This window comes from Vitis riparia, chromosome 1, assembly GCF_004353265.1.
Source record: "Vitis riparia cultivar Riparia Gloire de Montpellier isolate 1030 chromosome 1, EGFV_Vit.rip_1.0, whole genome shotgun sequence".
In the NCBI taxonomy this organism is placed as follows: domain Eukaryota; kingdom Viridiplantae; phylum Streptophyta; class Magnoliopsida; order Vitales; family Vitaceae; genus Vitis; species Vitis riparia.
In genome coordinates, this window is record NC_048431.1 from 13955943 (window position 1) to 13968244 (window position 12302).

General features: G+C 40.7%; 1 protein-coding gene across 1 annotated transcript in view; it reads left to right on the forward strand.

The window, feature by feature from the left end:
- The window catches only part of LOC117915658 (integrin-linked protein kinase 1), a 32720-nt gene that overhangs the window by 11024 nt on the left and 9394 nt on the right, over window positions 1-12302 (forward strand). Inside the window, exon 3 of the mRNA XM_034831286.1 lies at window positions 1105-1221. Coding sequence (XP_034687177.1) covers window positions 1105-1221 — 117 coding nt within the window. The remainder of the gene's footprint in view (window positions 1-1104; window positions 1222-12302) is intronic.

Genomic DNA, 12302 nt, shown 5'->3' on the forward strand with positions numbered 1-12302 from the left:
GATGCTCACTTGTGATACTCTTCTCTTGCTAACCTTTTAGCTTCAACCTCCTCTTGTCCCAAAAGCCCATCTAATTAAAAGTCATCTCCCTTTTAATAAATACATTACCAAATACCACTTTGTTCCAAACCTTTAAATATGATTTTAGTGCTTTCAGCTCCGTCACCAAAATAAAGGTACATGAACCAATGAAATAATATCCCTTCCACCAACTCTTAAACAAATCTTTGAACCCATCAACTTCCAACCACATTTTTTCAAACCTAAAAGGGATATTGCCATGTCTCATCTCTCCCCCATCTAACAGTATTGGAGAGTGATCTGACATTGACCTTGGCAAAGTAAATTGAATCAACCCATTGGAATGATTTTCCCATCCTTCCATACTAAAATCCGATTTAATATGGACTTAAATTGGTTATTCATCCCTCCACACCACGTAAAAAGGCCCCTGTAAGTGGAGATCACATAACTCTAACTCCTAAATAATATTTGAGAATCTCCTCATGGTTGCAATCAATCTCTCCTCTTTGTTATGTTCTCTTGAAAAGCGATTATATTGAAGAAGTCCCTTCCAACACATTAGGGATCATCACATGGCCCCTTTATAGCCCCCACTCAAAGCCCAAGCTTCTTATACCTTAATTTTAGATGGATAAAATCTTGCCTATATTTGAATGTGTTAATTCATTTTGGAAGTTGTCGTGAGAGAAAATATCACTGCTGGTAAGAGCAAAACTGTTGTAGCAACTACTTTGAGACACTTAGAAAGAGACCCATAGTTTTTAATAGGAGGTGATGGGATCCTGCACTAGAGAAGCAAGATAGAAAGTGAATGTATTTAATTTCCTTTATTGGTGAACTAGTGATACAAACAATGCTACATAATTGGTAATCAAGCTGAACTTGGTTAATCAAATTACAATCACTTATCATTTATGACCAATTTTTGCTTTAATAGGGAAAATCTGCATCATGTTGATTGTTAGCATTCTGGTTAACATTAATGCTTGGTGTACTAGATTTCATGCAAATGCTTTATACCTTGTGGAGTTTGCAAATGTAAGTACCTTATAAACTCTTTCTACTTGTTTATTGCCACAGGGACAAAATGGAAGCCATTTTGAACCAAAGCCTGTTCCGCCTCCTCTTCCAAACAAGTGTGACTGGGAGATTGACCCTTCCGAGTTGGACTTCTCAAACTCTAGTATTATTGGAAAGGTGTGATTTTATTTGCATTGGTATTGGTGATTAGCAAACTGTACTAATAAGTTACATTTTGATATGGTATATTGCTTAGCTTGAATTTTAAAATATGGTGTGTAATCCAATGTTATTCAGTTAGAGTTTACTTACAAAAAGAAAATTAAATGGACAATTAGGAACATAGCAATTAGAAGGTACTTGCACAAGAATATTGTGTGTAGTGCCTTCGACAACTTCTTCACCCAACAATAAGACTTAGTCGGTATGGACAAGAATCACACTTATGAGAACTATCATGAAAGTTGCAAACACCATGAGAACCACTACAACCTAGAAAACTTTGGAGGAGCCATGATAGAGCCTTGTATAAAGGACAACATCAATAGTTGAGAATAAACATGACTAAGAGTAGAGAGGGTCTCACTAGCAAAAATATGGTCTTTAAAGCCATGCAGATTTGAGTCTAAACTAGATAACAAGGAAACAATCATGAACTCCTTCCAATATTACTTTTAGTGCTCCATGTCAACATGAAAAGCCAATATTATTATTATTATTATTATTATTATTATTATTATTTTGATAAGTGAAAAGCCAATATTATATTTAATTAATCCCACAAATTTTTAAGGATATTATAGAACTAAGAGAGTGATTTTTAAAACTGCTTTGTGCTGAAGGTTTTTTTATACAACTCATAAACCTAAAAGTTATTAGTGATGAAAAAATAATCTCCCTTGTTTCATTCTATTTTACAATATATATACAAAAGAAGGGTTGACAAGATCCCTTTAAATTAAGATCCCTTTAAAGTCTGTAAAATGATCATTATCTAGAGTAGTTCACAAATCCCTTTAGCCATGACCCTAAACTCAACTTCTATGCAAGGTCTAGCCACTATTGATTGTTTTTTACTTCTACAAGTAACTAGATTTCCACCCAAGAAGGTATAATATCCAATAGTTAACCTTCAATCGACAATTGATTCAGCCCAATCAACATCACTATAAGCTTCCAATTCCATATTTCGTGTCTTCTAAAATAGGATTCCCTTGCCTAGTGGAGACTTTAGGTAATGTAGGATTCTGACTATTGCTTTCATGTGAGATTCATGTGGTGAATGCATGAATTGGCTCATTACCCCTACAACTTATGAAAATAAATTAATTTCTCCACTAATCTTTGATAAAGGCCACAGTCTACCATACCATCCTCTATTTTTCCTCCTAGTTTATGATTTTTCTCAATCGAAGTCTCTACTGGTTTGCACCTAAGCATCCCTATCTTCCCTAGCAAATCGAGGATATATTTCTATTGGGAAATAAATATTCCCCTTTTTGAACGTGTCACTTCAATCCTAAAGAAATATTTTAGACTCCCTAGATCCTCGATCTCAAATTCATTACACAAATAATTTTTTAGCTTTTGAATTTCCCTCTCATCATTTTCAATAACAATAATGTCATCCACATAAACTATCAAGGCAATCAACTTACAAAAGGAGTTGTGTTTGATAAATAGTGTAGTACCCTTGGCTTTGATGATAGTTCATTTTTATCATTGATTATGTAAATCTCCCAAACCATGCTCTTAGAGATTGTTTAAGTTTATAGAGGGACTTCTTAAATTTGTAGACTTTGTTCTTCCAAGCCTTGTTACCAAACCCAGGTGGAGTGTTCATGTATACCTCTTCTTCTGAGTTGTCCTATTTTGTTTTTTTTTTTTTGATAAGTAAACAAGATATGCATTAGAAAAGGCTAAACGCCACAAAGCATACATGGAGTATACAAGACGGCTATAGCCTCAAAAAGAAAAAAAGGACCAAAAAGAACTACCTCCCCTTAAGTGGAAGCTATCCACTCCAAAAATCCTATATAAGGGAGAAAGACTCCTCACCTAAATACACTTTGGCCCAATTCCATAAGTTACAGACAAAAGAATTCTTTAATTTATGAATATTCAATGCACCCCCCCTAAAGGCTAACCTATTCCTCTCCTTCCAAACCGTCCAAAAAATACACAACGGAATGGATTTCCAAATCTTTTTCCTTTTCTTCCTTACAAATGAACCCCTCTAGGAGATTAAAGCCTCCTTTACAGTTTCTGGGAGGACCCACTTAACATCTATTAACCCAAAAATAATATCAGATAGAGCTTTAGTCACTATACAGTGTAAAAGAATATGATTTACATTCTCTTCTTCACAACCACACAAAAAGCAACAATTTGGGAGTTGCACCCCTCTTATCTGGAGTCTGTCCAGAGTGAGCACCTTCCCCCACGTAGTCTCCCAAGCAAAAAAACAAACTTTAGTTGGCACCCTATCCACCCATATTCTCCTTGCGGGAAACACTATGGCATTAGGCTTGTCCAGCAGCCTGTAAGCTTCCTTGACCCTAAAAAGACCATTTCTTCCCTGCCTCCACATAACTGAATCATCCTCCAGGGAAGGCTTATGACCCCTCAAGGTATGGAGCAAATCCCCAACCATATCCAACTCCCAATCATTGAAGTCCCTCACAAAAACAAGATTCCAATCTCCTTGGCCCGAATCTTGGTCCCACATCTCCTCAATCGTGGTGTCCCTATGTGCGGCGAGGATAAAAAGATGATTGAAGCACTGGGACAACGGAGTGTCAGTGCACCAACTATCTTTCCAAAATATGATTTTGGAACCCTTCCCAACTAGAAAAGCCAAATTATCCCAGCACCATTCAGATTCTTTCATAATCTCCTTCCAAACCCCTACTCCAGCCGCCCCACTAGCCTTCTTTTACCTCCATCCATAATCCTCTTGCCCATATTTCGTAGTGATCACTTGTTTCCAAAGGTTATCCTTTTCACAAGCAAACCTCCAAATCCACTTGCCCAGCAAGGCTCTATTCAGAGTGGCTATTCTCCTTAAGCCTAGCCCTCCCTTGTGTTTTTTTGTACAGACCACATCCCATTTAACTAGATGAACTTTCCCCTCCAAGTTTCCTCCCCCCCCCCATAGGAAATCTCTTTGGGTTTTCTCCACTCTTTTAGCAACGGACTTGGGCATTCGGAAAATAGACATTTGGTATATTGGCATGCTAGCCAAGGTGCTTTTTATAGGAGTGATTCTCCCCCCTTTGGAGATGTACTGTCTTTTCCAAAGCGCAAGTCTCCTCCTGACCCTCTCTTCCACTCCATCCCACATAGAAGTAGCCCTATTGGGGACCCCTAAGAGGAGTCCCAAATAGTGAGAGGGCAGAGACCCCACCCTGCACCCTAGCTCAGCTGTCATCTCAAGAATCTCCTCCACTTCTCCAACTGGAATGATTTCGCTTTTAGCTAGATTAATTCGAAGACCCGAAGCCACTTCAAACCAAAAGAGAATCCAGCTTAGATGAGAGCTTGCTCTTAGCTTGCCTCACAAAACACGATTGTGTCATCAGCAAAAAATAGGTGGGAGATATTCAAGGAAGTTCTACTACCACCCCGAATGTTGCATCCTGATAGATATCCCCCCTCCACCGCTCTTCTGATAAGGACGTCCAGAACCTCCATTCCCAAAACAAAGAGGTAAGGGGGATAGAGGATCCCCTTGACGAAGCCCTCTAGTGCTAGGGAAAAACCCAGCTGGCACTCCATTAACAAGGATAGAGAATTTAGCAGAAGACACGCAGCTCCACATCCATCCCACCCACTTGGTCCCAAAGCCCATTTTTTGAAGGACCTTCATTAAGAAATTCCAATTGATGCTATCATAGGCTTTTTCTATATCTAATTTGCAAATAAGGCCCTTTTCTTTTCTCTTCTGCCACAAATCTATCACCTCATTAGCAATTAAGGACGCATCCAGAATTTGTCTTCCCATTACAAAGGCATTCTAAGCAATAGAGACCACCTTACCAATCACTTTTTTGAGCCTATTAGCTAAGACTTTAGCCAAAAGTTTATAGAGCCCCCACAGCAGGCTGATAGGTCTAAAGTCTCCAAGGTCCTCAACCCCGCTTTTCTTAGGTATCAACACCAAAAAAGTATTGTTGAGGCTCCTAACAAAGGAATTATGCTCATGAAATTCTTTAAACATCTCCATGATCTCCTCTTTGGTAAAATCCCATGCGTTTTGCCAGAAGGCTACAGTAAAACCATCCGGGCCAGGGGCTTTATCCCCACTCATCTCCATCAACGCCGAATAAATCTCAATCTCTGCAAATGGGATTTCCAGACTCTCTACTTCTTGCTGGCTGATGCAACCCACCTGAATTCTACCAATATCCGCCTTCCAAACCATATCTTCAGAAAGCATCTGCTGAAACGAATTCACAACTCCTTCTCTCACCTCCTGCTCCTCTACTAGCCACTCCCCATTTACCTTAATTTTGTCCATAGCGTTGTTTCTTCGATGAGTTGTCCTATTTTGTTGTGGGGCATCTACACATAAAGATTGATGCACAATACCTTCATTTTGGAGATAGGTAACAAGATTATAGTTGAAGTATTCCCTCTCATTATCTAACCTTAAGGTATGGATTTTGGTACCAAATTGGGTATAAAGCAATTTGTAGAACATTGGGAAAATGGAATTAACTTCCGATTTGAATTTTAGAGATAGACCCAAGTAGTACAAGTTTGCAATCATCAATGAAGGTAATGAACCATCTAGAACCTGAAATTTGGAACTCTAAAAGATCCTCAAACATCAATATGTATTAAACTAAAAGGAGACGTTTCCTTTTTATTTCTTATTGGAAAAGGCACATAATGATGTTTTGCAAGCTCACAAATCTCACAATGAAAATCATGGGATTTTAGTTTTGTCGAACAATGTGGGAAACATTTTTTTTCAGAAGAAAGAAAAGTGGGTGTCCCAACCATTTGTGCCATAGCCATATTTAATCAACTTTCGAGGGATTGTTTGTGGTAACAAGAGCTTGTGAGATACAATCACCAATCTTCCAATGTGTATTAAGGTAGTAGAGTCCACCTTTCCTCTCACCATGCTTAATCATCCTCCCCGTTATCTAGTCCTGAAAAATGTGATGGGAAAGGAAAATGTTACAAAACAATTCAAGTTTATAGTGATTTTACTAATAAACAAAAGATTACAAGAGAAGTTTGGAACGTGTAACACATTTTGCAAGGTTAGAGGAATGATGAAGGCTATACCTTAGCCAATTATGGAAGAAATAGTGTTATCAGTAACCTTTACTTTTGGCTGACCTGAAAGTATCGTATAATTGGAAAAGAAATTGTAGTGACCTATCATATGGTCAGTAGCACCAGAATCAAAGATCCAAGTGCTCAATAAACAATCCCTTGAGGCACTTAAAGCTTTGATATTACCTATTTGGATGAAAGAACATGAGGTACTATTTGCAGTGGGAATTTGGCCATGTGTTTAAGCTTGTTGAGAAGTGTTTTCAGCTTTTCATGATGCTCCTTGTTGAGTAAAATAGTTTCTTGTTCAATAGCAGGGATACTTTCATGAGAGACATCAATGGTAGCAGCTTGATGTGCCTATCCAAATCATATGGCAGGTTTTCCTCCTCTACTGCACCCCCCTTTGCCTCCTAACTAAGCCTTGCCATGGAAATCCAGCAAGATCCACTTGTATGTCTTGGTTTGTGATAATAATTACACCAAAGTGAATTTTTATCATCTGGTTTCCTTCCTTCTCCTTTGGGTGCCATTGGCCTAAAATTTCCAATAGTAGTTAGTACTAAATTTTCTTAAGTATAGCCTCCAAGCATCACAACTTGATGACTTTCTTCTCCGATCATGTAGGCATAAATCCCCCAAATGGATGGGAGAGTTTCTTTCCCCAATATTTATACTCTTACTTGATCTAATTCAGGATTAAGACCAACCAAGAATTAAAATACTCCCTTGCTACATTATCTTCTTCAATCTACTAGTGTCCACAGCATCTACCATTTCTATGTGCTGGTAATGATCTAATTCTAGCCATAAGCTTTGTAGTTTATTGTAATATTCAGTCATAGACCAACTTCCCTGTTTAGTAGCATTAATTTGACACTTCAACTCATATACATGTGCCATTATTACAATCTCTTTGGTGGTGGAGAGAAACGAGTATGTTTGGTTAATCTTCAGCTGCATGGAGTGTAGTAGCCAAGACATGACCACTGAATTTTCCTCATCCCATAATTCATAGCTTGGATCATTAGAGTCAGGTTCTGATTTGGCACCTATGACATAGACCATCTTCCCTTTACTTTAAACAAAAAGTTTGGTTGAATGGGACCATCGTAGGAAATTTTGGCCATTTGAGTTTTTTAGTGGTGAATGGTAGATAAAGGAGGTAAGTTTTGGAGTGTGGAGTGATTGAAGGGTAGGGCTATTTCAGAGGATGGTGAATTTTCTCTAGTTTCAAACATTTTAGGGAAATGACAACAAGGTTTTGAGTTTTTCGGAGAAAACAAGAGATGTCCTCGAGGGAATTATAATGGGGAGCTAAGTGATATGAAGGAATTTGGAGTTAAGGGCAGAAAGGAATAAGACAAAGAGGGAACTGTTGGAGATAAAGCTACCCCTTTTATTCAATTCATTCACGCTATATGTATAGCCATACATGGAAGAGAAAATAACAACAAAGTTGAAAAAAAAGGAAATGCTGCAGAATAGGCAACAGAATAGCACCCACTCTACTACCAAGACTTATTCAATAACCGACTCAACAATTAATGACTGAACAAACAAATTAGACCAAGTCTTCCATCTTGCCACTAGGCCCACTATCACTTTCCATCTTGTTGCCACTACTGGCACGTGTATGCACATATCATTCCCCACCGCTTAAGGATCCTTGTCCACAAGGATGAAATCAAGATATGACTTGGTGAAACGCCATTCATTCTCCCAGGTGGCATCTTCTGCTGGTACTTCGACCCACTTCACCAATATTTCAGATTTTGGGCGGTATTTACCCTTATGGATCACTCGTCGATCTAAAACGACTTCAGGTTGTGGAAGGACAATCGAAGTATCCGAGACAGGGGGAAGTTGGGTGGACGTTGCAGTGACTGGTCCCAAATGCTTCTTTAACAAACTGACATGAAACACATCATGAATTTGAGAACCAAGAGGCAAAGCCAGTTTATAAGCCACCGGACCAACTTTCGCAATGACTTTATAAGGACCAAAGAAACGTGGGGCAAGCTTCATGGAGGAACGAAAAGCCACAGAAGTCTGTCTATATGGTTGGAGTTTAAAATACACATAATCTCCCACAAGGAAAGAGGCCTCGCGCCGGTGTTGATCAGCTTGACATTTCATCCGATCTTGAGCTAGCAGAAGGTTATGTCGCAGCTCACGTAGGATAGCATCTCGGTCACGCAGGTACTCATCTACTGCTTGGACGTGGGAAGTACCTGGTACATAAGCTAATAGACGTGGAGGTGGAATTCCATAAACAGCTTCGAAGGGTGTCATCTTGGTGGAGGAGTGAGTTGAAGTGTTGTAGCTGAACTCAGCCCAGGGAATCCATTTGAGCCACTTCCGTGGCTGGTCACCGGCAAAACATCGTAAATATTGCTCCAAAGTTCGATTGACAACTTCGGTTTGGCCGTCTGATTGGGGATGGCAACTTGAGCTCATACACAACTTGGTTCCCTGCAGTTGGAACAATGCTCGCCAAAAGGAGCTGATAAACACCTTGTCCCGATCGCTGACAATTGATGTCGGAATACCGTGCAGGCGAACCACGTTGGCAACAAATGCCTTGGCAACAATTACAGCAGTAAACGGGTGTTTCAAGGCGACGAAGTGAGCATATTTGGCCAGGCGGTCAACAACTACCATGATGGAAGTATACCCATTAGAAGATGGTAACCCCCCAATAAAGTCCATCGAGACATCAGTCCACATTTGAGTAGGGACAGGTAGCAGCTGAAGCAACCCCGCCGGCTTCATACAATCAGTTTTAAACCGTTGACAGATATCACATTGCTGCAAAAAATCCTTCACCATCCGGCGCATATTAGACAAAAAAAAACTCTGTTTGATACGAGAGAGGGTTTTATGGAACCCAAAGTGCCCACCTATTGGCGACAAATGGCAGTCAACCATTATCTTTGAAATCAAGGATGAGTTGGGGCTTAAATACACTTTGTTTCCCTTGAACCATACTCCATCACGTTGGAGCAACTTGTCGGTAGTTGGAGAGGGGTTTTTTTTTAATAAGTCTTCATAAAATGAGTCCTGATGGACTTCCTTTTGAAGCACTGGCCACCAATTTGCACGTGGTTGGGAAATGGATAAAAAATGGAATTCAACTACACGTGACAAAGAATCTGCACCTTGATTTTCAAGCCCACGTTTATACTCAATTTCATAATCATAACCAAGTAGTTTTGGCAGCCATCGTGTTTGTGCTGGTGTAGTAATCCGTTGCTCCAGCAAGTACTTGAGACTTTTTTGGTCAGTGCGGACTGTAAATGGTTTCCCAAGCAAGTATGGACGCCATAACTTGATTGCTTTGACAATAGCTAACATTTCTTTCTCATAGGTGGACAATGATAAGGCCGAACCCTTCAGTGCTTGGCTAAAGTACGCCACTGGTCGATTTTCTTGGGTAAGAATTGCACCAAGTCCGATTCCGCTGGCATCGCATTCAATCACGAATCGTTGAGTAAAATCGGGAAGGCGTAAAATTGGTGGTGACGTCAAGGCCTCTTTTAATTGTGTGAAGGCCATCTCTGTTGCCTCATTCCATTGAAATCCATCCTTGCTCAAGAGACGGGTCAGGGGAGCTGCTATACTGCCGAAATGACGGATAAATTTCCGATAGTAGCCTGCTAAACCGAGGAACCCACGGACCCCTTTTGCTGTTGTCGGGGTTGGCCACTCAATGACAGCTTGTATTTTGGCTGGATCAACCGATACACCTTGCTCCAAAATAATGTGGCCCAAGTACTCCACCTGTAAAACACCGAATCGACATTTCGACTCTTTTGCAAACAAACTGTTAGTTGATAGGATTTGGAGAACAATTTGTAGATGTGCGAGATGGTCTTCCCATGATCTTGAATATATTAGAATGTCATCAAAGAAAACCAAAATAAATTTCCGGAGATAGGAACGGAAGAGATCATTCATGAGACTTTGGAAGGTTGCTGGTGCATTAGTGAGGCCAAATGGCATCACTATAAATTCGTAATGGCCTTCGTGTGTCCGGAATGCTGTTTTAGGAATGTCATCTTCGTGCACCCGTATCTGATGATACCCAGACCGTAAATCCAATTTAGAGTAGAATTTGGCTCCATGGAGTTCATCTAATAGCTCATCGATAATAGGAATTGGATATTTATCTTTAACTGTGATGTCGTTCAGAGCTCGATAGTCCACATAGAAACGCCAAGCACCATCTGCTTTTTTTACTAACAGAACTGGGGAAGAGAACGGACTGTTACTTGGCCGTATCAAACCAGATTGCAAAAGCTCTTTTACCATCTTCTCTATCTCAGTTTTCTGGTAATAAGGGTATCGATATGGCCTCACACTCACTGGTCCTGCGCTCGGCTGCAATGGGATCTGGTGGTCATGTGACCGCCTTGGAGGCAAGCTGGTGGGTGATTCAAATACATGGGAGAATTTTGCTAGTAGTTGGCCTATCTCAGGTGGGTAGGACTTTGGTTGGCTGCTGGCGGTGGTGGAAGGAATTATTTGGAAAAATAATCCAGTGCCTTGTAACCCATTGGATTCCTTGTTAGACAAAGCTTCGATGCTGGTTCGTCTCAATCCTTGGAAGGTCTGGGGGGTCCCTTCTACCTTGAAGTTCATGGTGAGCTGCTTGTAGTCCATCTCGATGGGTCCGAGAGTTTCAAGCCATTGTATTCCTAAGACCAATTGGCATGCCGTGACCAGAAGAATGTAGTAGTCGGCGGTGACGGAATATCCTTGAATGGTGAGGGTGAGACCGCGACATTGTCCAGTACATTCTATCTTCTCACGATTAGCAACCATGACTTCGAATTTCTTATCCCGGATCACTAGTAACCCAAACTTAGAGACTATAGCATGATCAATGAAGTTGTGCGTACTACCACCATCTATTAGCACCATCACATTCTTGTTTTTCAGCTTGCCCAGAACGCGTATGGTTTGTGGGTGTTTAGTTCCTGCAATTGCATGAAAAGAAATTTCTGGTATAACTTCATGATGTTCTTGTTCCGGGTGAGCGCCTTCGACATCCTCAGTGTTCATATGAGGAAAATCCTCGATCATGAATAATTGAGGTCGTTCGCAACGATGGCCAGCAACGAACTTCTCGTCACAGTAATAACATAATCCCTTCTCTTGGCGTTCGCGTGCCTCTTGATTGGTGATTCGGCGGAATGTTGCTGGTTGAGCATTTGAACTCTGGTTCATACGCTGGGTTGGTGGAGGTCCTAGCACACCAGCTGTGGGGTTGGGTGAGGCCTTTGGTGTCAATGAGGCTGGTTGGAAACGAGTTTGCTGGTTTGGCTTCCTCTGCAGTTGGTTGCGTTCTTCGATCAGCCTAGCAACTCCTATTGTATCTGCCAAGGTTCGCGGTTGTTTAATTTTTACATCTATGTGAATTTCATCTCGAAGTCCTACAATAAAACAACCGATGAGAAAATTTTCGGGCAGGCCATCAACTCGGTGGGAAAGCTTTTCAAAAGCTTCTTGATAAGCTGCTACGGATGTGGTTTGTTTAAGACGAGTCAGAGCTTCTGACGGGTCTTCGTAGTCGGTTGGACCAAATCGAAGTTGAACAACCTTGGTGAACTCATCCCATGTGAGTGGTCCACGGAATTTCGTCAACCATCTGTGCCATTGCAGGGCGATGCCTTCTAAATGGAAGGAGGCCAGATGAACTTGTTGTTCTGGTGCAATGTTCTTGAAATCAAAGTACTGTTCTGCCTTGTAAATCTAACCAGTTGGGTCGTCACCGTTAAATTTTGGGAAGGACAGCTTGAGGTGTTGATGAGGGTGGTCACTGATAATGTTAAAACGAGAAGTATGTGGGTGTGAGGAGTCATCACGTGGGCTAGTGTTTTGGTTATGGGAGGCTCTAAGAGCTTGAAGCTCGGTTAACACTTCCTGTAAGACTGCATTCACCTGATCGAAACTGGTATCGTGTC